Source organism: Chrysemys picta, chromosome 22 (assembly GCF_011386835.1).
Source record: "Chrysemys picta bellii isolate R12L10 chromosome 22, ASM1138683v2, whole genome shotgun sequence".
Classification (NCBI taxonomy): domain Eukaryota; kingdom Metazoa; phylum Chordata; order Testudines; family Emydidae; genus Chrysemys; species Chrysemys picta.
The window spans coordinates 4,899,949-4,922,469 of record NC_088812.1 but is presented as its reverse complement, the minus strand read 5'-3'; the positions used below and the strand labels follow the sequence as shown (position 1 = coordinate 4,922,469).

The window sequence follows — 22,521 nt, the reverse complement described above, 5'->3', positions numbered from 1 at the left end:
ACTGTCACTCCCAGAACACACAACCCAACTCACAGTCACAGGGATACTCTCAGCCTCACACCCAGAACACACAACCCAACTCACAGTCACACAGATACATTCAAACACACACCTACTGTCACTCCCAGAACAGACAACTCCCAACTCACAGCCACAGGGATACACTCCGCCTCATACCCAGAACACACAACCCAACTCACAGTCACACAGATACATTCAAGCACACACCTACTGTCACTCCCAGAACACACAACCCAACTCACAGCCACAGGGATACTCTCCGCCTCACACCCAGAACACACAACTCAACTCACAGCCACAGGGATACACTCCGCCTCACACCCAGAACACACAACCCAACTCACAGTCACACAGATACATTCAAACACACACCTACTGTCACTCCCAGAACACACAACCCAACTCACAGTCACACAGATACATTCCAACACACACCTACTGTCACTCCCAGAACACACAACCCAACTCACAGCCACAGGGATACACTCCGCCTCACACCCAGAACACACACCCCAACTCACAGTCACACAGAAACATTCAAACACACACCTACTGTCACTCCCAGAACACACAACCCAACTCACAGCCACAGGGATACACTCCGCCTCACACCCAGAACACACACCCCAACTCACAGTCACACAGAAACATTCAAACACACACCTACTGTCACTCCCAGAACACACAACCCAACTCACAGCCACAGGGATACACTCCGCCTCACACCCAGAACACACAACCCAACTCACAGCCACAGGGATACACTCCGCCTCACACCCAGAACACACAACCCAACTCACAGCCACAGGGATACACTCCGCCTCACACCCAGAACACACAACCCAACTCACAGTCACACAGATACATTCCAACACACACCTACTGTCACTCCCAGAACACACAACTCCCAACTCACAGCCACAGGGATACACTCCGCCTCACACCCAGAACACACACCCCAACTCACAGTCACACAGAAACATTCAAACACACACCTACTGTCACTCCCAGAACACACAACCCAACTCACAGCCACAGGGATACTCTCCGCCTCACACCCAGAACACACAACCCAACTCACAGTCACACAGATACATTCAAACACACACCTACTGTCACACCCAGAACACACAACCCAACTCACAGCCACAGGGATACACTCCGCCTCACACCCAGAACACACACCCCAACTCACAGTCACACAGATACATTCCAACACACACCTACTGTCACTCCCAGAACACACAACTCCCAACTCACAGCCACAGGGATACACTCCGCCTCACACCCAGAACACACACCCCAACTCACAGTCACACAGAAACATTCAAACACACACCTACTGTCACTCCCAGAACACACAACCCAACTCACAGCCACAGGGATACTCTCCGCCTCACACCCAGAACACACAACCCAACTCACAGTCACACAGATACATTCAAACACACACCTACTGTCACACCCAGAACACACAACCCAACTCACAGCCACAGGGATACACTCCGCCTCACACCCAGAACACACAACCCAACTCACAGTCACACAGATACATTCCAACACACACCTACTGTCACTCCCAGAACACACAACTCCCAACTCACAGCCACAGGGATACACTCCGCCTCACACCCAGAACACACACCCCAACTCACAGTCACACAGAAACATTCAAACACACACCTACTGTCACACCCAGAACACACAACCCAACTCACAGCCACAGGGATACACTCCGCCTCACACCCAGAACACAGAACCCAACTCACAGCCACAGGGATACACTCCGCCTCACACCCAGAACACACACCCCAACTCACAGCCACAGGGATACACTCCGCCTCACACCCAGACTCACAAGCGTTCACCACCTCACATCGTCACCCCCGCAGCCCCTCACCGTTGCACGCAGCCCCGCCCCCCCGGCTCGCAGCCCCCCCGGCCCCGGCTGCCTGGTCCCGGGCTCTGCTGCTCCCGGGGGTGGGTCCGGGCCCTGGGCGGAGCCGCTGCCGGGCGCTGGAATGTGCGGAATGGGGCGAGTGGAGAGCCCGGGGCTGGCGGGGACCTGCCGGAGCCGCGCACGGGACCCGCAACCGCAGCGCTGCGCCCCAGCCGCTCAGGTACGGGGGAGACACCCGCCCCTGCGCCTGCCCTGCCTGGGGGTGGCCGGGAAGGGGGAGCCCTGCGGGGGGGGGATGTCTCCAGGGGGGTTGCTTCTGTCTTGGGGGGCGGCTAGAATCCGGGGGGGGGTATCCTCGAGGTGAGATCTGGGTGGGGACCCTGCCCTATAGGAAAAGAAATGAGCCAGATCGGGGTGGGGGACTGCCCGGGAGGTGAGATTGGGGCGGGGACCCTGCCCATAGGAGATCCAGATGGAGGGGGTGCCCGGGAGGTGAGATTGGGGCGGGGACCCCTGCCCATGGGAGATCCAGATGGGGGCGGTGTCCGGGAGGTGAGATTGGGGCGGGGACCCCTGCCCATAGGAGATCCAGATGGAGGGGGTGCCCGGGAGGTGAGATTGGGGCAGGGACCCTGCCCATAGGAGATCCAGATGGACGGGGTGCCCGGGAGGTGAGATTGGGGCGGGGACCCTGCCCATAGGAGATCCAGATGGAGGGGGTGCCCGGGAGGTGAGATTGGGGTGCAGGGGGACCCTGCCCATAGGAGATCCAGATGGACGGGGTGCCCGGGAGGTGAGATTGGGGCGGGGACCCTGCCCATAGGAGATCCATATGGAGGGGGGGTGTCCTGGAGGTGAGATCTGAGGGAGGGAGCCCTGCCCTATAGAAGGTGACCAGGATGGGGGGGATCTATTTGGGGACCCTGCCCTGGCAGTGAGATGGGAGACGTTCCCACTGGCTCCTGCCCTGATGGGGTACCCAGTTACAGGGCTGGGCGAGATTTGTTTTGGGGGAGCATGTTAGCTAACCCCCCCCCTAAACCTAGGGGGAATCTTATCTCTGTTCCCACACCACCATTTTTCAGATTGTTTCCCCAGAGAGAGACTGGAGCTCTCCCTAAATCCCCTGCATACCCTGCCGCCAACCCAGCACCCTTTGTTTGCTGGTTACCCCCCAACGCACACCCTACAGCTGGATTAAAAGCACAACCCCCCCCCCTTATCTAGCCCTTGGAAGACGGGCTTTGACTGCGTGATGATCTATCTGCGGGAAAGACAGTTGGGGGGTGTAGGGCCTGGTTCAGCCCTGACCCTGTGGCAGTCGGAGGGGGACCCTGGATTTACCCTGGGGTATCTGAAATCAGCATGTGGCCAGCATGTGTCATGCCTCTGCTGTGGTCAGGGGCACGCGGTGCCCACAGAGCCTGGCACAGGCTGTGCTGGAGAGGGTGGGCCGTGGCTGATCGGAACAAATACACAGGTTACGTCACTTATTTCGGGTGACCGGCTTCCTTCCCCTGCGGTCGCGCTGGCTCCGTTGTCCAGTCGTTGGTGTCCGTTCCCTTTGCCAGTTTTCCTTTTGCCCCCGTGTAAATGGGCGATGCGCCGCTGGAGTCAATGGGGCCAGATCCCCGGCGGGTGTAAGCTGGCTCTGCGCCTTTGGAGTCGTGGCGGATTTACACCAGCTGAGATCCCTGGGGAGTGTGGGAGGCGGATCCAATCCCTGAGCCTGCCTCAAGGCTGGTGTTGTTCCAGCAAACCGGGCCTGCGATGGCTGGGGGGGAAGCACGCCAGGGCGGAGGATTTCCTCCCCATTGTGTGGCCGCCCAGCCCTTTGTGTTTGGTTTAGTTGGGGATTGGTCCTGCTTTGAGCAGGGGGTTGGACTAGATGACCTCCTGAGGTCCCTTCCAACCCTGATATTCCATGATTCTAGGATTCCTAGGGATGAAGCCACAGGGCCAGGGCGATGTCCTGAGCCGGGCATGCAGCTCCCGTCCAATGGAGCTGCGCCGGGGGATTAGAAGGGTGGTGAGAGCCAGGAAAATTACGGCATCACAAGGCCCCTGCATTGCCGCTGACCTAGTGACATGAAGTTCAGGGACCGGGACATAGGGACTATCCTGTGGGAACAGACCAATAGGCCCATCTAGCCCGGTATCCCACCTCCTCCCTCCCCGCCCACACCATGCTGCCAGGTCAGGCCAATGGGCCCATCTAGCCCGGTATCCCGCCTCCTCCCTTCCCGCCCACAACATGCTGCCAGGTCAGGCCAATGGGCCCATCTAGCCCGGTATCCCGCCTCCTCCCTTCCCGCCCACACCATGCTGCCAGGTCTGGCCAATGGCCCATCTAGCCCAGTATCCTGCCCACCCCACCCTGGATCAGCTCAATGTACCCATCTAGCTCTTTATTCCCTCACCCTTGATGGGCCTGGTATCCCCCACCCTGCCCCCAGTCCCTGTTGCATTAGATCCAGACAATGGTGTCAATCCATGGATGTCGCTGGAGTGACTCTGGATTTACCCTAGCCGAGGTCAGACCCTGGCCCCGCGTCTCCCCATTCTCCATGCGCTGGCCTGACTTACCTGCTTTTTCGGAGTAGCAGCCGTGTTAGTCTGTATCCGCAAAAAGAAGAACAGGAGGACTTGACAAATTTGTTAGTCTCTAAGGTGCCACAAGTCCTCCTGTTCTTCTTTCTGCTTTTTAGGTCTACCCCACTGATAAAAATCAGGGTCCATCATGTACTGTGTCTCCCTGTGACTTTTTATCTGTCTCTTTAATTCTTTGCTGATGGAGACACCGGGGCTATGGGGCCCGAAGAGCTTGGGAGCCACCCCTCCTTTCATCTCACTTGTCTTGCCAATCAGTTTCTTCCCAGGGGAATTTTGATCTGAATCTCATCTCCTTTTAGGAGGAAGCATCTCTGCGGGGGGCTTGGCGTGAGCTCTGGAGGGCAAAGACCTATCAAACCCAGTGGTGAACCGTCCTAGAGGGTTGGATGCCCCGTCAGACTGGGCAACCCCTCGTGTGATGCCCCGGAGTTGCCTGTAAGTCATAGATTCTTGTATCCCTTGATGTGAGTGATTCAAACCGGCCTGACGCTGAGAGAATGAAGCAGCCTGATTTGTTTAGCTTATCCAAGAGAAGGTTAAGAGGTGACTTGATCACAGCCTAGAAGCACCTATCCTAGGAGGCCCTCACATTTAGCAGGAAGAGATGCAGCGGCTGGAAGCTGAGGCCAGACCAATTCCCGCTGCAAATAAGAATCACATTTTTAACAGTGGGGGGAATTAGCCACGGGGGAGGTCACCTCAGATCTGGGCTTGTGATCTACAGAGCTGGGCAGTTGCGCTGGCTGGCGCCGGTGTAGAGGGCTCAGCCCTTCTGTAGACGGGGGCCTGTCCCTGACCTTGGCAGGAATTTTGTCTTGGCAGCTCTGCTGCCAGGATCAAAGGAAGCAGAGGGCTGGCTGGTTGAGCGGGGGATATAATCACAGCTCTTCCACGGTGCTTTTCACAAGCAGATCTCAAAGCCCTTCGTGGTCTTTAATATATTTATCCTCCCAACCCCCCATCTGAGGCAGGGCACTGCTGGGATTCCCATTGTACAAATGGGGAAACTGAGGCTCAGAGAGGCTAGGTGACTTGCTGAAGGTCACCCTGGGAGTCTGCGGCAGAGCAGGGATTAGAACCCGGGTCTCCCAAGACCTAAGCTAGGGCCCAAATTATGGCCCAGGGGGTGAGTCACTGTCCTTTAGGTCTGCAGGGACAGCCTGAGATCCAAACAAGCACCGTGGGGTCGTAAATTGTAGCCCATTGTGCCACGTTTGTGCAAATGCTCCCTCCCGGTCCCACGTGTGAGCGGTGTGGACAGTCGGGTAGCTAACGCGTGGGGCGGGGAGTCAAGAGAACGGACCGCTGCCCACGCTCAGGGCCTGATCCTAGACCGGTTGACAGCAGCTGCAAAAAGCCCGCTGAATGGACTCAGGGCTGGAGGTAGAGCTTGGCTGATGCCAGAGCGGGGCGGGGGTGGCCCATGCTGCAGCACTCCACAGCTGGAGATGGGACACCACGGGGACCGGTGCTCTGAGGAGGGCCAGAGATGTCTGGCTGGTGGGTCTTGCTCACCTGTTCAGGGTCAAACTGATCGGCAGATCTGGGGTCGGGCAGGAATTTCCCCTCGGCCCAGATTGGCAGGGACCTGGGAAGTGACGGGATTTGCCACCTTCTGCAGCAGGGAGCGTGGGTCACCTGCCGGGGTCATCTGGGGCATGCCTCCACGCCCTGATCATTTTGGGCCCCTCGCCTGTCAGGCTGAGGAAGCGAGTTAAACGGCAATAGCTCCTCGTTCGCCCAGCAGGACCCCTGTGCCGGCTGGGCCTGTCCTTGTTAATTGTATTCTAGGCAAACAGGCTTTGCAGGCGCCTAGTCCCCTGCGAGGAGGCTCTAGATCCGAATCCCAATCGGCGGCTGTCTCATGTCGTCTAACGGGGGCAGAGGGTCCTTCCAGCGTGGGTGTGGCACCCGCGGGTGCATCGAGCTTCTCAACCTTTTTCTTTCTGAGCCCCTCCCCCCCCCGTGCTATACAAATTCCATGGCCCACCTGTGTCACAACATCTGGTTTTCTGCATATTCAGTAGGTTAAAAGCCAGGGCCGGCGTTAGGGGCTGGCAAGCCGGGTAATTGCCCAGGGACCCACGCCACAGGAGTCCCCCCGTGAAGCTAAGTTGCTCAGGCTTCAGCCCCAGGCGGTGGGGCTCGGGCTTCTGCTTCCTGCCCTGGGCCCCAGCGAGTCTAACGCTGGCCCCTCTCTGGTTTGTTTTGGCGGCCCCCCCTGAAACCTGCTTGTGGCCCCCCCCCCCCCCCCAGTTGAGAACCACTGCTCTAGGGTTCCCGTCACGGCCCAGCAGCTGGTTGGGCAGGGCGGTGCCGGGATACGGAGACACACCCAGGCCACAGGGAAGGACGGCGTTTGGGGCCTGGGTGAGTCACGTGGCAGCAGCACAGGGAGCTCAGAGTCTCGGTTTGTGACCCATGGAATTAGGGATCCCTCTGCCGCCTCTGTTGTAGAAGTACCATTGTAGGAAATGTAGGCTACCCCAGCCCTGGCCTCTCCCAGCAGGGGGCGCTGTGGGGAGCGGGGCAGGAGCGCTGGCTGTGGGGGGAGCTCCTGGCCACTCCAGTCCCAGCCCCTCCCAGCAGGGGGCGCTGTGGGGAGCGGGGCAGGAGCGCTGGCTGTGGGGGGAGCTCCCAGCTACCCCAGCCCTGGCCTCTCCCAGCAGGGGGCGCTGTAGGGAGTGGGGCAGGAGTGCTGGCTGTGGGGGGAGCTCCTGGCCACTCCAGTCCCAGCCCCTCCCAGCAGGGGGCACTGTGGGGAGCGGGGCAGGAGCGCTGGCTGTGGGGGGAGCTCCTGGCCACTCCAGTCCCAGCCCCTCCCAGCAGGGGGCGCTGTGGGGAGCGGGGCAGGAGCGCTGGCTGTGGGGGAGCTCCTGGCCACTCCAGTCCCAGCCCTCCCAGCAGGGGGCGCTGTGGGGAGCATGTGACTGGGCGCCCCAAGGCGCAGCCCCTGACTTTAGGGACCACAGCTGTGAAGAGTCATGTGACTTATTGGGGGTCTCCGTAAGTAGAAGCTTGAAGTCAGTGTCGGTTGAGAAGAGGCTGGGGCAGTCCGGGGTGGGTGGAGGAGAAGGGGTGCTCTGCACAGGGTAGCTGGGGCAGGAGCCCAGGAGCAAGGCTAGCAGGGGGTCCTGATCCGAGGGTGACCGGAGCCCTAGAAAAGGACTAGAGGGACGTGGGGATCCTGGATCCAAGGCTGAAGGTGAACGCTGTCTGTTCAGTAAGGTGAATCAACCAGGCTCTGGGAGGGGAGTGGAGTCTAGTGGTTGGTGTGGTGGGGAGACTGGATTAGAACCCAGGAGTCCTAGCTCTGGAAGGAGAGTGCCAGGTGGGCTGGGAAGCAGGACTCCTGCATTCTGTTCCCAGCTGCGTGGTCGCTGAGTCCCACCAGGGTGCAGGAGGAGGGGAAACTGAGGCACATACGCAACCAGGGTGCAGTGATCTTGTGGGGCGCAAGCTGGCTGCAGGGCAACCCCCCGGCTCCTGCAGTGCCCTCTCCTCCGTAAGCAGGAGTGCAGACTCATCTTGAACGGCCCCGTCCCCTGCGTTGAGGACTCTTGCATGCCAGCCGGTTGGAGCTGCACCACGGGGCCCGCTCGCTGGGCTGGAACTCTTCCGGCCTCCTGGCGGGCTCCCAGTGCCGCTGACTCAGCGCCCAGGCATCCCAAGGTGTGCTCGGCGTCTGCTAACCTGCCTAGGCCAGGAGCTGCGTGAACCGGAAGGAGCCCGCCCCGAGCAGACAGTCCGGAGGAGCCACCGTTGGGACAGGAGGATCTGATCCCGAGGACTAGATTCCTCCGGAGCCGGGTGAACAGGCAGGCTCCTCGCAGGGTAAAGGGATCCGAGAGGGTTACATGCCATGGCTGCGTTTGGCACTTTGCTCTTTCCACGCCCGCTTCTTATCTCTTTTTTCTCTTCCTCAGCCTCTTTGCACAGCGTCACCCACAAAGCCACCAGCACGAACGTTAGTGGTGATATTACAGTCGAGTCTAGAGCAGTGGTTCTCACCCAGGGGTCCGGGGCCCCTTCGGGGGGCCGCGTGCAGGCTTCAGGGGGTCTGCCAAGCACATCTGGCATTAGACTCGCCAGGGCCCAGGGCAGAAAACCAAAGCCCTGCCGCACAGGACTGCAGCCCAGGGCCCCAAGCCCCGCCGCCCGGGGCTGAAACCTGAGCAACTTAGCTTTGCGGGGCCCCCTGTGGCAAGGGGCCCCAGGCAGTTGTCCGGCTTGCTACCCCGGAACGCCGGCCTGGCTTTTAGATGCAGAACATCAGTTGTTGTGGCACAGCTGGGCTGGCGTCAGAAAGGAAAAGGTTGAGAACCCCTGGTCTCGAGACCCCGACCAGGATCGGCTCCCCCCGCCCCCCCCCCCCCCCCCGCCATTGGGCTGGGTGCTGCGCAGGCCCCAGTTGAGATTGGGAGTGCCCCTGCCATGGTGCTCAGGCAGAGGGAGAGCGTCTCTGCCCCAAAGAGCTCACAGTATAAGGACACAAAGCGAGAGGAAGGATTGTTAGCCTGCATTTTACCATTTTGTCTATTTCTCATTGTCTGCAGCGCCCGGCACAGCGGGGCCCTGATCTCAGCTGGGACAGGGCCTGTCTCTCGCTGTGTGTCTGTGCAGCACCCGGCACAACGGGGCCCTGATCTCAGCTGGGGCAGGGACTGTCTCTCACTGTGTGTCTGTGCAGCGCCCGGCACAATGGGTCCCTGATTTCAGCTGGGGCAGAGACTGTCTCTCGCTGTGTGTCTGTGCAGCGCCTGGCACAGCGGGCCCTGATCTCGGGTGAAGGCTCTGGGTGCTGTTGTAATATACCCTGGGGGTGTGAAAGTGGCGCTGGCACCGGCGGCGAGCCAGCAGGCCTGCGCCTTGGGGGTCCCGTTGGCACCGGGCCATGCTGATTCAGCCCTATGGAATGACTAGCGCCTGTTGTGCGAATGGATCAGGCAGAGAAGCGGTTAATGGATGACCAGCAGGAGTAGGGGGCAAAGTCCTCAAGGCAGTGGAGGGACGGGGTGGGGGGGGGGATCCCTGTCTGCTCTCTGACCCCGGTAGGAAACTGCCCTGTCCTGAGGTCAGAGGCTGCGACAGGTCAGGCTGCGTGGGTCTGGGGGGGATGGGCCGGGAGGGTGGGAGCACCAAACCAGGTGCCGGGAAGAAGATGTTGCTGCTGACCTTTGACCTTTCGTCGCCCAGGTGACCATGGAGTTGTCCAAGGAGTCGCTCCGGAAGGAGCTGGAGGAGGAGCTGAAGCTCAGCACTGAGGAGCTGCGGAGCCACGCGTGGTACCACGGCTGCCTGCCACGGGAGGTACCCACGATTCCCATCTATTAGGTGTATTATGGTAGTGGTCAGAGGCCCCGGCTGAGGTCAGGCCTCACTGCCCTGGATGCTGCATCGATCCAGAGAGAGGCCCTGCCCCATGGAGCTCAGTCCCGCCCGGGAGGCTCGGTATCCCTGTTTTACGGAGGGGAAGCCACAGGTGCAGGGAGGGGAAGTGACTTGGCCAAGGTCACACGGAAAGTCAGTGACAGAGCCAGGGATGGAACCCAGGAGTCCTGACTCCCAGCCCCCTCCCTGCTCTACCCACTAGACCCCACTCCCCTCCCAGAGCCGGGAATGGAACCCAGGAGTCCTGACTCCCAGCCCCCTCCCTGCTCTACCCACTAGACCCCATTCCCCTCCCAGAGCCGGGAATGGAACCCAGGAGTCCTGACTCCCAGCCCCCTCCCGGCTCTAACTACTAGACACCACTCCCCTCCCAGGGCCAGGGATGGAACCCAGGAGTCCTGACTCCCAGTCCCCCCCCCTCGCTCTAAGCACTAGACCCCACTCCCCTCCCAGAGCCAGGGATGGAACCCAGGAGTCCTGACTCCCAGCCCCCTCCCGGCTCTAACCACTAGACCCCACTCCCCTCCCAGAGCCAGGGATGGAACCCAGGAGTCCTGACTCCCAGCCCCCCCCCTCGCTCTAAGCACTAGACCCTACTCCCCTCTCAGAGCCAGGGATGGAACCCAGGAGTCCTGACTTCCAGCCCCCTCCCGGCTCTACCCACTAGACCCCACTCCCCTCCCAGAGCCGGGGATGGAACCCAGGAGTCCTGACTCCCAGCCCCCTCCCTGCTCTACCCACTAGACCCCACTCCCCTCCCAGAGCCGGGGATGGAACCCAGGAGTCCTGACTCCCAGCCCCCTCCCTGCTCTAACCACTAGACCCCACTCCCCTCCCAGAGCTGGGAATGGAACCCAGGAGTCCTGACTCCCAGCCCTCCCTGCTCTAACCACTAGTCCCGCTGCCTGCCATCCCCACCCATGAACAGCTCTTGTCTTCCCAGGAGGCCGAGTCCCTGCTCGGGGAGGATGGGGATTTCCTGATCCGGGACTCAGGCTCCAGCCAGGGGGACTACGTACTGTCGTGCCGCTGGCAGGGCGAGCCCCTGCACTTCAAGATCATCCGGGTGGTGCTGCGCCCTCGCCTGGGCTACTCCCGTACCCTCTTCCAGTTCGAGCAGGACCAGTTCGACAACGTGCCGGCCCTGGTGCGCTTCTACGTGGGCAACCGCACGCCCGTCTCAGAGACCTCGGGCGCCGTGGTCTCCCGGCCCATCAACCGGGAGGTGCCGCTGCGCTGGCTGCAGGAGCGCTACCAGGCCACCGTCCAGCCCCGTGTGGACGGGCAGGAGCCGGCCAAGGGGGACACGGCTCCCCGCAGACTCGGCCTCCACAGGCTCACCGCTGGGGAGATGGCGACAGAGGGGAACCTGCGCCGGTGAGCACAGGGATGGGAAATGGCCCTGGTTAGAACTCGGGCTGGGGTGCTGGGAGTCAGGACGCCTGGGTTCTCTGCCCAATTCCAGGAGGGAAGTGGGGTCTAGTGGTTAGAGCGGGGGACAGGCTGGGAGTCAGGACGCCTGGGTTCAGTTCCCAGCCTGGGAGGGGAGTTGGGGGTCTGGTGGGTTTGAGCAGGGAGGACTCGGAGTCAGGACTCCTGGGTTCTATTCCCGCTGTACCATAGAGTCGCAGTGTGACCTCGGGGGAAGCCTATTCCCCTTTCCGTGCCTCAGTTTCCCCATCAGTGAAGTGGGTCTTCTGAGCCTCTCATCCGGGGATGGGTTGTGATGCTCAATTCCTTGCTAAGCGCATTCAAACCCAGGGGGATAGGGGCTGCCCTGATTATTAACCCCGTGTCTGCCAAACTGCCCCCAGGCTGTGGGTTGGGTCTGAAAGGGTGGTCCCTGGTGCTGTGCCTGACTCACACCAGCAACTCGGGCTCCAAACTGGCTTCCCCGCAAATTATCACGTTCCGTAGAGCAGCCCAGATCTGCCAGCCGGGCCCATTGCTCTGGCATCCCCTTCATTCTGGGCGTGGGCCCTTTGCAGCTTGGGGGTCTGCAGTGGCCTGGGGCTCACGGTGTCGCCGCTTCTCCCTGCAGAGTGAAAGACAGGAGTGGGAGCCACCCCACTGGGCTGGATCAGCTGGGCCGGAGACCCTCCCTCTACACGGCGCAGTCAGACAGTAACCTGCGGACAGGTGCGTGGGGGCCGGGGCTGGAGGGCAAAGGCTGCCTCTGCTGGGGGGTATTAACCCCTTCCGCCACGTGGGGGGTACAGGGCAGGGGTTGGTTTGGCTGCCACCTTCAATGCAGTTCCTCTGGATTGATGCTGGTGTAACAGGATTTGTGCAGCTCCCTAATGCAATGCTCCCAGGTGGTACCATAATACACCTAATAGATAATGTACAGTGCCTAACACGCTCATGGAGCGGGGCTCCTAGGTGCTACTGTAATACATCTAATAGACACCTTAATAGGCAGCAGGTTTAAAACAAACAAAAGGAAGTATTTTTTCACACAGCGCACAGTCAACCTGTGGAACTCCTTGCCAGAGGATGTTGTGAAGGCCAAGACTGTAACAGGGTTCAAAAAAGAGCTAGATAAGTTCATGGAGGATAGATCCATCTATGGCTATTAGCCAGGATGGGCAGGAATGGTGTCCCTAACCTCTGTTTGCCAGAAGCTGGGAATGGGCGACAGGGGATGGATCACTTGATGATTACCTGTTCTGTTCATTCCCTCTGGGGCACCTGGCATTGGCCACTGTCGGAAGACAGGATATTGGGCTAGATGGACCTTTGGTCTGACCCAGTATGGCCGTTCTTATGTATAATGTACAGTGCCTAGCATGCTCCTGGTCCATGATCAGGGCGCCTAGGTGCTACCAGAATACATCTAATAGATAATGTACAGTGCCTAGCGCAACAGGGTTCTGGACCATGACAGGAGCTCTCAGGCGTTACCCTAATACACCAGATAATGGACTCCTTACAAACCAGATCCCTCAAGCTGGTGTAAATTTGCATCTCTCCATCGACTCCAGTGGGGCTACAGCCTGGGGATCTGGCCCTACTGCATATCACCACAGCTCCGATTGCCACCCCGCTGGTGTAACTCCCCTGTCCCTAGGGGAGCGACTCCGGATTCACACCCGTCCTGGCTGAGATCAGAACCAGGCTCCGTGGGGTCCATGCGTCCGGCCGCTCCGTTCCCCGCTCTGACATGGTCCCATCTCCCTCTGCAGGCAGCCCGGAAGCTCCAGCCGGCACCCAGGAACGGGGCGAGCTCCCGCCCCCCTCGCCCGTCTTCCGCACTGGCAGTGACCCCGTGCTGCGGCCCACCGCCCCCCGGTGCCTGGACCCCGAGGGGGGTGCAGCCCTGAGCGGCTCGGAGGGGCAGCTGCACTCCAAGGCTCCCCCCAAGCCCCTGCGGGCCCCCTCCATGCTGGTGGGCGACGCCTCCCAGGAGCAGCTCAACACCTACTGTGAACTGGTGCCCAAAGCCCCGGCCGGCTTGCGGAGCCACGTGGCTCGGCTGCACACCGAGGAGAAGTGGCGTGGCCGGGCCCGGGCCACGGACACGGCCTTTGGCTTCCTCGAGGACGAGGTGGCGCCGCTCCCCCGGCCGCGCCCCTATGAGGAGGAGATGGAGGGCTTTGTGCGCCCCCTACTGGAGACAGCTTCCTCCTTCCAGCCCCACAGCTTCCACTCACTCCTCCTGCCCCCCGACAACAAGCCCCTGGAGCCTGGCGCCCTCAAACGGCTCAAGGAGCTTTTCGACTGGCATGACTGCCGGACCATGGCCCTGCACATCCTCTACATAGACTGTTTGGTAAGAGGGCGCTGGGAGCCAGGACTCCTGGGTTCTATCCCTAGCTCTGGGAGGGGAGTGGGGTGTAGTGGTTAGAGCAGGGGGGGGGGCGCTGGGAGCCAGGACTCCTGGGTTCTAACCCTAGCTCTGGGAGGGGAGTGGGGTGTAGTGGTTAGAGCAGGGGGGCACTGGGAGCCAGGACTCCTGGGTTCTAACCCTAGCTCTGGGAGGGGAGTGGGGTGTAGTGGTTAGAGCAGGGGGGTACTGGGAGCCAGGACTCCTGGGTTCTAACCCTAGCTCTGGGAGGTGAGTGGGGTGTAGTGGTTAGAGCAGGGGGGCACTGGGAGCCAGGACTCCTGGGTTCCAGTCCCAGCTCTATTGCTAACTCACTGTTCAACTATGGGTCAGTCCCTTCCTTTCCCTCTGCCTCAGTTTCCCCAGTCTGTATGGTGGGGGGATGATAGTGTCCTCCAGGGCAGTGGGGTGTGGGGAGGTGAGCTGGTTGTGAGGCACCACTGCGTCTTTGTAAAGTGCTTTGAGACCCTTTTAGCGGAAGACCCCACAGAGCCATAGAATTTAAGGCCAGACAGGATCATTGGCCTGGATATCACAGGCTACCAGCGCCACCCAGCACCCAGACACTAAACCCGATCAGCATGGATGGGTGGGTGGCATCACCCCCACCTCTAACGGCCCTGGACCCTAGGACCTCCTGGGGATGCAATCGGACCCTCGGGGTAAAAACTGACCACTGGGGTCTGTGCACTTGTACCTCAGCCAGGCACAGCGGCTGCTCCGCTCTCCCCCGGGGGGCTTGTTATCCTGCGCCGGTGGCCCCATCTCAGACCTCTCCAGCCCAATTAATAGGAGCGCGCCCCACCCACTCTCCAGCCCCACCCATGGTCCTCAGGCTCTCCCCCGCCAAGAGGGCCCATTGGACTGGCCCTTCCCAGAGTCTGAGACCTGCCAGCTTAGCTAAGCTGCAGCCTGTGGGTAGAAGGGGTTAAATATTGAGGGGAGGGGTTGTTTAGGGGGGTAGGGGATCTCGGGGGCTGTGGAACTGTCCCCACCCTAAGGGGAATGGGTAGGAGCCCCATAGCTCTGCCCGGAAGCAGCCCTGGGAACGGGAAGCAGGAGATCCGGATAGTTATAGCGGGTTGGGGTTGGCACTGCCTGTGAGGGGAGAGCGCCCCCTCCTGAGCCCCCCGCCCTGCTCCTTTGTAGCACAGCGCCCCCTAGTGCTGACCCCAATGCCCCAGCACAGAAGTAACTGTGCGGGGAGAGCGCCCCCTATTGATCCCCACTCCCTGCAGCACAGCGATCCCGGAGATGGGTCAGGGGTGGCTTATGGACCGACGTGACCCACCCTCCCTGGTCTTTGGATGGGCCTGTTTGAGCCTGGCTTGGGGTATTGCTCGCTCCCCAGTGAACGTGGAATGGGGGGATCGGCGAATCCAGGGGCTCATCAGTGTAATGAGAAAAATCCCAGACCCCTTGGGGGACCCAGTGATCTGGCTCCCCTCCACCCCCCCCCCACCGCCGGCAGGAGGGTCCCTTTGTCCCGGCCAGTCTCGGGCCCTCACCCCTGCGCTTGTTTGTTGCTTGCACCAGGCTGGCAGGATCACCGGGGTGCCCAGGGAGCAGCAGCGGGCGATGGGGGTGAGCTCGGGGCTGGAGCTGATCACCCTGCCTCACGGGCACCAGCTGCGCCTGGACCTGTTGGAAAGGTACCGGCCTGGGGGAGCAGGGTGTGGGGACACAGGCTGCGGGATGAGGCGTGGCGGTGTTGAAATGCGGCTGCTTCTGGGGGAGCGCACGAGGGTGGCTAAATAGCTGCACGGCAGGATTTGCACTGGCAGCAGGAGGAGCTGGAGTCTAATTAAAGCCGCGGGGGAAAGTTAGAATAAAACATGGCTGGGTAAAGCCTTTACCGACCACCGCCTGGGGTAAGGCTTAAGGGCTTGTCTACATGAACATTTAGTTCGCGGCAAGCTAGGGTGGGAGCCTACCTCCCCCCACCCTGCCTGTGCGCTCAGTCCCTGTGCACCACCAGCTCGTGAATGCGCTTGGCTCTAGTGCTCTTTGAAACACGACTGGATCAACGCGCACTAACGAACTTCTAGTGGGCATCAGCAGGGATCCGGCGGGCCGGGCTACGCTTAGAACGCTGTGGCTGGCGCTGTGATGAAATTGCTCTAAGCCGAGGGGAGAGAGTTTCTCCCGGCAGCATAGTTAATCCACCTCAACGAGAGGCGGTAGCTTCCCTCCCATCCACGTAGCGCTGGCTATGCCGGGGGCTAGGTCATCATAGCTGTGTCACTTGGGGGGGGGGAGAGAGTGGTTCACACCCTGAGCGCCGTAGTGGAGACCAGATCTTAGAGCAGGGCCGGCCGGAGCAAGTTCCCACCCCCAGCGTGCTGCGAACTAAATGTTTGTTTGTGTAGACAAGCTCAGGGACCTCTTGAAAGATGGCAGAGCGCCTCCTAGCACTGCGGTGTGGTACTGACTGCCAGGGGGAGAGCGCCCCCACCTGAAACCCCCACTCCCTGCAGCACAGACCCCCGCCCCTCCGAGCACCATGCTGGGGCATTGGGATCTGCACTGACCCAGGGCATGTCCACACTACACACACAATGCAGACCCTCGTCACGGCAGAAGAGGTTTTTCCCATCGCTGTAGTAAAGCCACCCCTTCCTGTGGCAGTAACTAGGGCAACGGAAGAATTCTTCTGTCACCCTAGGGGTGTCTACACTGGGGCTTAGCTATGTCATTTGGGGGGAGGGCGGGGAAGTGAATTTCTCACACCCCTGAGCACTGTAGCTAGGTTGACCTATGTTTTAAGTGGAGACCAGACCTCAGTGGGGAAGCACTCCCCCTTCTGAGCCCCTTCCTATGTTAGGCACGGGGGGGGGGTTCCCTTGCAGGTCTCCCATTTAACACACAACCAAGCCCAGACCTGCTTAGCTTGCCCCAGGTAACGGCCACCTCCCTTGAGCAGCTACAGTCCGGGCTCCACTGCGTGCCCTGCTAGCGAGTGGTAAGGTTCAGCCCCTGCGGTGTCTCTGTCCCTTCCAGGCACCATCTCATTGCCCTGGGCATCGCTGTGGACATCCTGGGCTGCACGGGGGCCGTGGCGGAGCGAGCCGCCACCCTGCACAAGATCGTCCAGCTGGCCGTGGAGCTAAAGGGCTCGGCCGGGGACCTGTTCGCTCTGTCGGCCGTGATGAAGGGCCTGCAGCTGCCCCAGGTGAGGGGCGGGCCGGGGGGTGACTAGCTCCTGTTCCCCATGGAGGCCGACACAGAGGGATGGTTCAGGCTGGCCCATAGAGAGGGGCGTATGGAATTGTCTCGTCAAGGAGCGGGCTGTGAGCCCTGGGGCTTGGGCTGCTGGATGGAGCCCTGGGGAACAGACTGTCTTGGTCCCCATTGGTGGGGAGGTAATGTGTTCTAATGGACTAGGAGACCAGTGACCTTGGACAGGTCGCGTCTCCTCTCTGGGCCTCAGTTTCCCCTGCCCGCACTGTGTGTGTATACAGTGAGCTGTTCAGGGCAAGGACTGTCTATGGGTCCGTGCAGCGCCGAGCACACTGCGGACCCCGATCTTGGTCACTTGGTCTGCGCAGCGCCCGGCGCAGTCAGGGGTCTTGAGTTGCTACAGCATAATGGGATCCAACAGGCCTTGATCTGTCCCTAAGGAACGGGACTCCCATCCATCTGGCAAGTTCCCAGGGTCTGGTCAGTGGCGCTTGCCCCAAGGCAGGGCACCCGCCGTAGCCCCCCAGTATCTCACTCCTATCCCCGTGTCCCCACCACCACCACCCCGCAGATTGTGCGGCTGGATCAGACGTGGCAGAAGCTGCGGCAGAGCCACACCGAGAGCGCCATCGCCTTCGAGAAGGACCTCAAGCCCTTCGTGAAACGCCTCCACCGGGGGGAAGGTGAGACGGGGCCCGCTGTGGGCCCAGGCCATGGACCTGAGAGGGGATGGAACAAGCTGGGGAGGGATCTGCCCGGGGGTGGAGGCGATGTGGGGGGAGCATCATGGGGGGTGAATCTCACCCCAGGAAGAGAGGGCTGCAGGGGGTGGCGGACACCTGGAGAAGTGGGAATTAGGCTTGGGGGAGGGGGGGTAGCCTCACCTGGGCTTGTGTCCCACCACCCTGGGCTGGATCACAGCCAGGCCCCCTCCCCCGCCTCTGTTGCCAAATGGTACAGGTCCCCTAATTGTGCTGCTATCCCCCCCGTTCCCGCAAGTACCCTTCTATGCCCCTATGCCAGAGCCCTGGCCCAGTCCAGGAGGATGGCTGGCCCAGTGGTTAGCATGCTGGCCTGAGACTTGGGAACACCAGCTTCCGTCCTCTGCTCTGCTCCAGAGTCCCTGTGAACAAATCACATAGTCCCTCTGTGCCTCAGTTTCCCCCTCTGTACAATGGGGATGAGAGCCCGGCCTCTCCGGGGGTTGTGAGGATAAATGCATTAATGACCGTGAGGGGCTGGGGGGGTGGGCGCTAGCTCAGTACCGAAGATGGAGCGGACGTCTTTCTGTCCATGTCTCAAATGGGGTCTGATCCTCTTCTCCCAGCAGCCTCTGCAGTAAGCCTCGGGGCTGCCTGTAGCTGCACCCGTTACACCAGGGCTGCATTTCACCCTCCATGGCCAGTCCTCTTAATCTTATTACTCTAGCCCCAGCCTGCAACAGCAAAGCAGATCGGGGTGGGCCAGATTTGTCTGGGCAGTAGTGCCTGGCCTGCAAGGCGCAGGTTGGATACGTGAGTGGGTACAGGCCCCTGCTTGAAGGTGGCTCTCTGACGCCTTGTCCCCGTGCTGCAGGGAACTCCTCCCAAGGAGAGGTCGCCGTCCCCCACCTCCTGCCTCTCATCAGCCTCATGGAAGGGGAGCAGCTCTGGGACGACCATGAGGAGAGCTGCGACCTCCTCCTACGCACGCTGGAGTCCGCCCGCTCCATCGCCACCAGCGCCGGGGCTTACAAAGCCACCGCAGAGGCTAAGCTCCAAGGTAGGGCTGCAGGGAGCTGTGTGGGTCAGGGGCTGGCTAAAGGGTTTCCAGAGCCTCATAGGAGTTGTAGTTCAGTTGCCTCGTTATACTCCCCATTTTCTCTGGGCTGGGTTCCCCAGCTGGACTACATCTCCCATGATGCCCCCCTGACCTGGGACTCCCATGCTGCCATTGCTTCACTGCACCATGAAGTGATGCTGTGGTGCATCATGGGAGATGTAGTCCAATGAGGGAGCCCTGCCCCTAGAGGTGGTGGTGGATATGCAGCCACTGCCCTGCAACTCGCACAGGGCCCAGCCGAGGCAGATCCAAACAGTAATATTCTCCAAGCCGGCTTTGATGGAAATGGTTTGAGTAGCCCCAGTGTATGTGGAGCCAGTTCGGCCTGCGATTACACAAATAGCGTAGGAAGGAACAAGCCAGAGCCCCAGCCCTCCTGTACCTCTCAGCCCTTCCCTGGTATCTTCTCTCCTCTCCCTAGGCTTCCAAGCCACGCCGGAGCTCCTCGAAGCTTTCCAAACCGAGTTCGCGCTCCGCTTATTCTGGGGCAGCAAAGGAGCGGCTGCGGACCGGGCCGAGCGCTACAGGAAATTCGACGCCATCCTCACGGTGCTGTCCCAGAAACTAGAACCAGCGGGGAAAACGGAGCCCTGAGTTTCCTCCGCCACCCCGGCACGGACCACGAACAATGGCTTGCAGAGCCAAGTCAGCACAGGACGGAGGAGCGACCGCGCCCCAGGGCCTGGAGATCTCTCCACGAGCCAGTGCCAGGAGCAGGATGAGGGAAAGGGAACTAGCCTGAAACCGAAAGCCTTCCAGGCCCCACCGCCGCAGAGGACGGGGGAGACAGATTTCCACGGCTTACGCCCGTGCCGTATTCTGCCAGCCCCCCGTGCCTTGCTGCTGGAGGCGGCTGCTCCGTGTACAGAAGCTTGGGGGAGCGGGAAGGATTGGTGGACCCATTGCACCCGCGAGCCTACGGCTTTTTAAATGCAAAATGCCACTGCAACTTTAGCTTCCCCCGCCTCTTTGCCAACGTGGGAGGGTGTGAGCTGGTGAAAGGGAGCGGAGGAGCAGGGGGGATTTCCCCCTGCCAGCAGAGGAGGGGTGCCTGGAGCAATAAACCGAAGCCTTCCAGCTGGCTTGGAGAATTGCTGCAAAGGGTAACGCCCGTCACCGGCGTGGCTGGAGGTTACGTGGGGGAGGCGGCTAGGGGCTGATTTGCAGCCTGCAGGGGCTGGTGCAGCAGAAGCCCCCTGCCCCCTTCCAATGACAATTGGCGACTTAGTGAAAAGTCTCTCTCCGCCCCTGCCCACTTCTCCCCTGAAATGAGCAGGTTTTGTGCTGCCCTCAGTGCATTAGGGGAGCTCCCCTGAGTCGGGGTGGCAGGGGGCTGTTAGCTCTGCCCCAGGGATGAAGAATTGCCTAATGGTTACAGCAGGGGACACCTGGATTCTGCAGCCTGTTCGGGCAGGAAGCAGGCTAGGAGGGGCCGGCCCGGGATTAGACTAGGACGGTCGGCTTCTGCTGTCAGCCGCGCTTTAACTAAAGCATCCTAGTGTCGTCCCCTCCCCCCGGCCCCCGCCCTCAGCCCAGGGCAGTGGGGAAGCGAAACCAGACAACGCACCACCGAGGGGAACGGTCCGAGCCAGGCTGTCGTGTTTCCTGCCCCCCCCCGCCGCGTCTATGCTCACGTGAGGGGAACCAGCTGGAGTCGGTGCCCGTCCAATGCCCCAAGGAGCGGCTGGCCAGGAGGATTATGGCCAGGAGAGCCTAAGGTGGGGAGTTAAATGAGGGTAGTTACAGCAAGGCTTAGCCCTGTGTGGACGCTCTGAACTCAGGCTCAGCCCTTGTCTATGGGGGAAGCTGGACCACTCGCAGTGAGGGTGGGAGTTTAAGCCCCCTGCTCTGAATAAGCTAATGCAAACTGCAGCTGAGCTAAACTGCTATTCCATGCGTGGGGGGCCCCTCTGTTCCCCACAGCCACGGTGGAGTAAGAAGGGGGGTGGCTGGAGACAGCACAAGTGTGACTAGGCCCCGGCTCCAGCAGAAAAAAAGCTGTTTAAATGTTGCCTCTAACATGGAAGTAAAAGTTCCATGTCCCTTATGGGGAAACCAAGACAGGTCTATGGTCACATAGCAAAATCAGAGACTATCAGGGTTGGAAGGGACCTCAGGAGGTCACCAAGCCCCTGCTCAAAGCAGGACCAATCCCAAGACCCCTCAATGGCTCCCTCAAGCATTGAACTCACAACCCTGGGCTTAGCAGGCCAATGCTCAAACCGCTGAGCTATTCCTCCTCTCAATAGAAGGCAAACCTATGTGAGCCCAGGCCCCTCCCACAGCGAAGAATAGAACCCAGGAGTCCTGACTCCCAGTCCCCCTCCTCCCCTGTGCCTAGCACTGCTAACGGAACCCAGGAGTCCTGGTGACCAATTCCCCCTACTCTAAACCCACTAGCACCCTGTGAGGCCACCTGTGTTCTAGTTGCAGGTCTGCCACTGTGTAGCTGGGGGACTGTCACTGCCGCTGTGCCTCAGTTTCCCCAAATGAAAAACAGGGAGGTGCGCTCCTTAGCTCTGTCCTCACTGCAAAACCAGGATGCATTTCTACTGCCGGCTAGCCCCACAAGGGGTTGTACATCACAGTAGCAGGGGCACAGGTAATTTACCTCCACAGAGGTAGTCTAGAACAACCCTATACCACCCCCTCCAAAACCGGGGCTGGCCTCCACTAGCTACATTGCATTTAAAAACTTCCCAGACCACATCCCCAGCCGGGCCCTCCAGCACATTAGGAAAAAAAAGTGCCCTTAACTTGCGTTAGCCAACACACTGATACAAGGCGAAGTTCCAGTGAAGACTGGGCGTAGCCTCAAGGAAACCTTAAGCCACTCCATAGTTTGTAGCTGGACCTGCTAGTGCATGTGAAAACTACACCCTGCCTCGGCCACACTAGAGCGTCTTCCTCTTCTGAGGAGAGGCTGAAGGAACTGGGATTGTTTAGTCTGCAGAAGAGAAGAATGAGGGGGGATTTGATAGCTGCTTTCAACTACCTGAAAGGGGGTTCCAAAGAGGATGGATCTAGACTGTTCTCAGTGGTGGCAGATGAATGAACAAGGAGTAATGGTCTCAAGTTGCAGTGGGGGAGGTTTAGATTGGATATTAGGAAGGTGGTGAAGCACTGGAATGGGTTATCTATGGAGGTGGTGAAATCTTTACCCTTAGAGATTTTTAAGGTCAAGCTTGACAAAGCCCTGGCTGGGATGATTTAGTTGGGGATTGGTCCTGCTTTGAGCAGGGGGTTGGACTAGATGACCTCCTGAGGTCCCTTCCAACCCTGATATTCTAGGATTCCCATGTATTCGAATCCCTCAGGGTTTGGCTTCACAGGACAGCTGCCCCGCTGTCGTACTGGAGTGAAAACGCTACTAGCAGATCTGCTCCCGCCAGCGTAGTTAATTCTCCGCCCCGAGAGGCGGTGGCCACGTCAACAGGAGAAACTCTCCCATCCCCATAGCGCTGTGTACACAGGGGGATAAGTCAGTAGAACTGCACTGCTCACGGGGGTGGATTTTTCAACCCCCCCTATATTGACATAGGGCTGTGGTGTAGACCTCGCCTTAGTGAAGACAAGGCCCGGATGTCGGGCCCAGGCCACCACAGTGGGGTCCTGCTCTCAGCTGGTGGGCTTCTGGCCAGGACGGTAATATACACAACCAACCGTGCCCCTCTCCCTAAGAGCAGGGTGGTCTAGGTGTTACGGGAACACAGACGAACCGCCCTGCTCCCCTCCCACGTCCCAAACAAACTGAGGCCTCAGTGCCACA

The 22,521-nt window shown here is 60.1% G+C and overlaps 1 protein-coding gene across 5 annotated transcripts; it reads left to right on the top strand.

The window, feature by feature from the left end:
* Positions 1–1,848: 1,848 nt before the first annotated feature.
* LOC101954160 (breast cancer anti-estrogen resistance protein 3 homolog) lies at positions 1,849–19,706 on the top strand. Of its 5 annotated transcripts, none has more exons than XM_024104282.3 (11): positions 2,002–2,141; positions 4,834–4,969; positions 9,731–9,844; positions 10,869–11,302; positions 11,967–12,064; positions 13,111–13,697; positions 15,288–15,403; positions 16,752–16,923; positions 17,503–17,614; positions 18,507–18,692; positions 19,174–19,706. In XM_024104282.3, exons 3-11 carry the CDS (start codon positions 9,737–9,739, stop codon positions 19,344–19,346), a joined length of 1,986 nt encoding a protein of 661 aa, XP_023960050.2. In that variant the 5' UTR covers positions 2,002–2,141; positions 4,834–4,969; positions 9,731–9,736; the 3' UTR covers positions 19,347–19,706. The 5 variants fall into 5 exon arrangements, 4 of the variants coding, with proteins under 4 accessions (XP_065432275.1, XP_023960050.2, XP_023960051.2 ...); XM_024104283.3 differs by having other exon boundaries at positions 4,834–4,998; XM_065576203.1 differs by lacking the exon at positions 4,834–4,969 and having other exon boundaries at positions 1,849–2,141.
* The last annotated feature ends 2,815 nt before the right edge of the window (positions 19,707–22,521 follow it).

What these genes read in the sequence shown, in the direction of transcription:
- LOC101954160 (XM_065576203.1), top strand. Translation starts at nt 2,043, where the DNA reads ATGTGCGGAATGGGGCGAGTGGAGAGCCCGGGGCTGGCGGGGACCTGC. An exon ending in TCCTCTACATAGACTGTTTG is followed by an intron (nt 13,698 to 15,287) that starts GTAAGAGGGCGC and finishes TGCTTGCACCAG; the next exon opens with GCTGGCAGGATCACCGGGGT. An exon ending in ACGCCTCCACCGGGGGGAAG is followed by an intron (nt 17,615 to 18,506) that starts GTGAGACGGGGC and finishes CCCGTGCTGCAG; the next exon opens with GGAACTCCTCCCAAGGAGAG.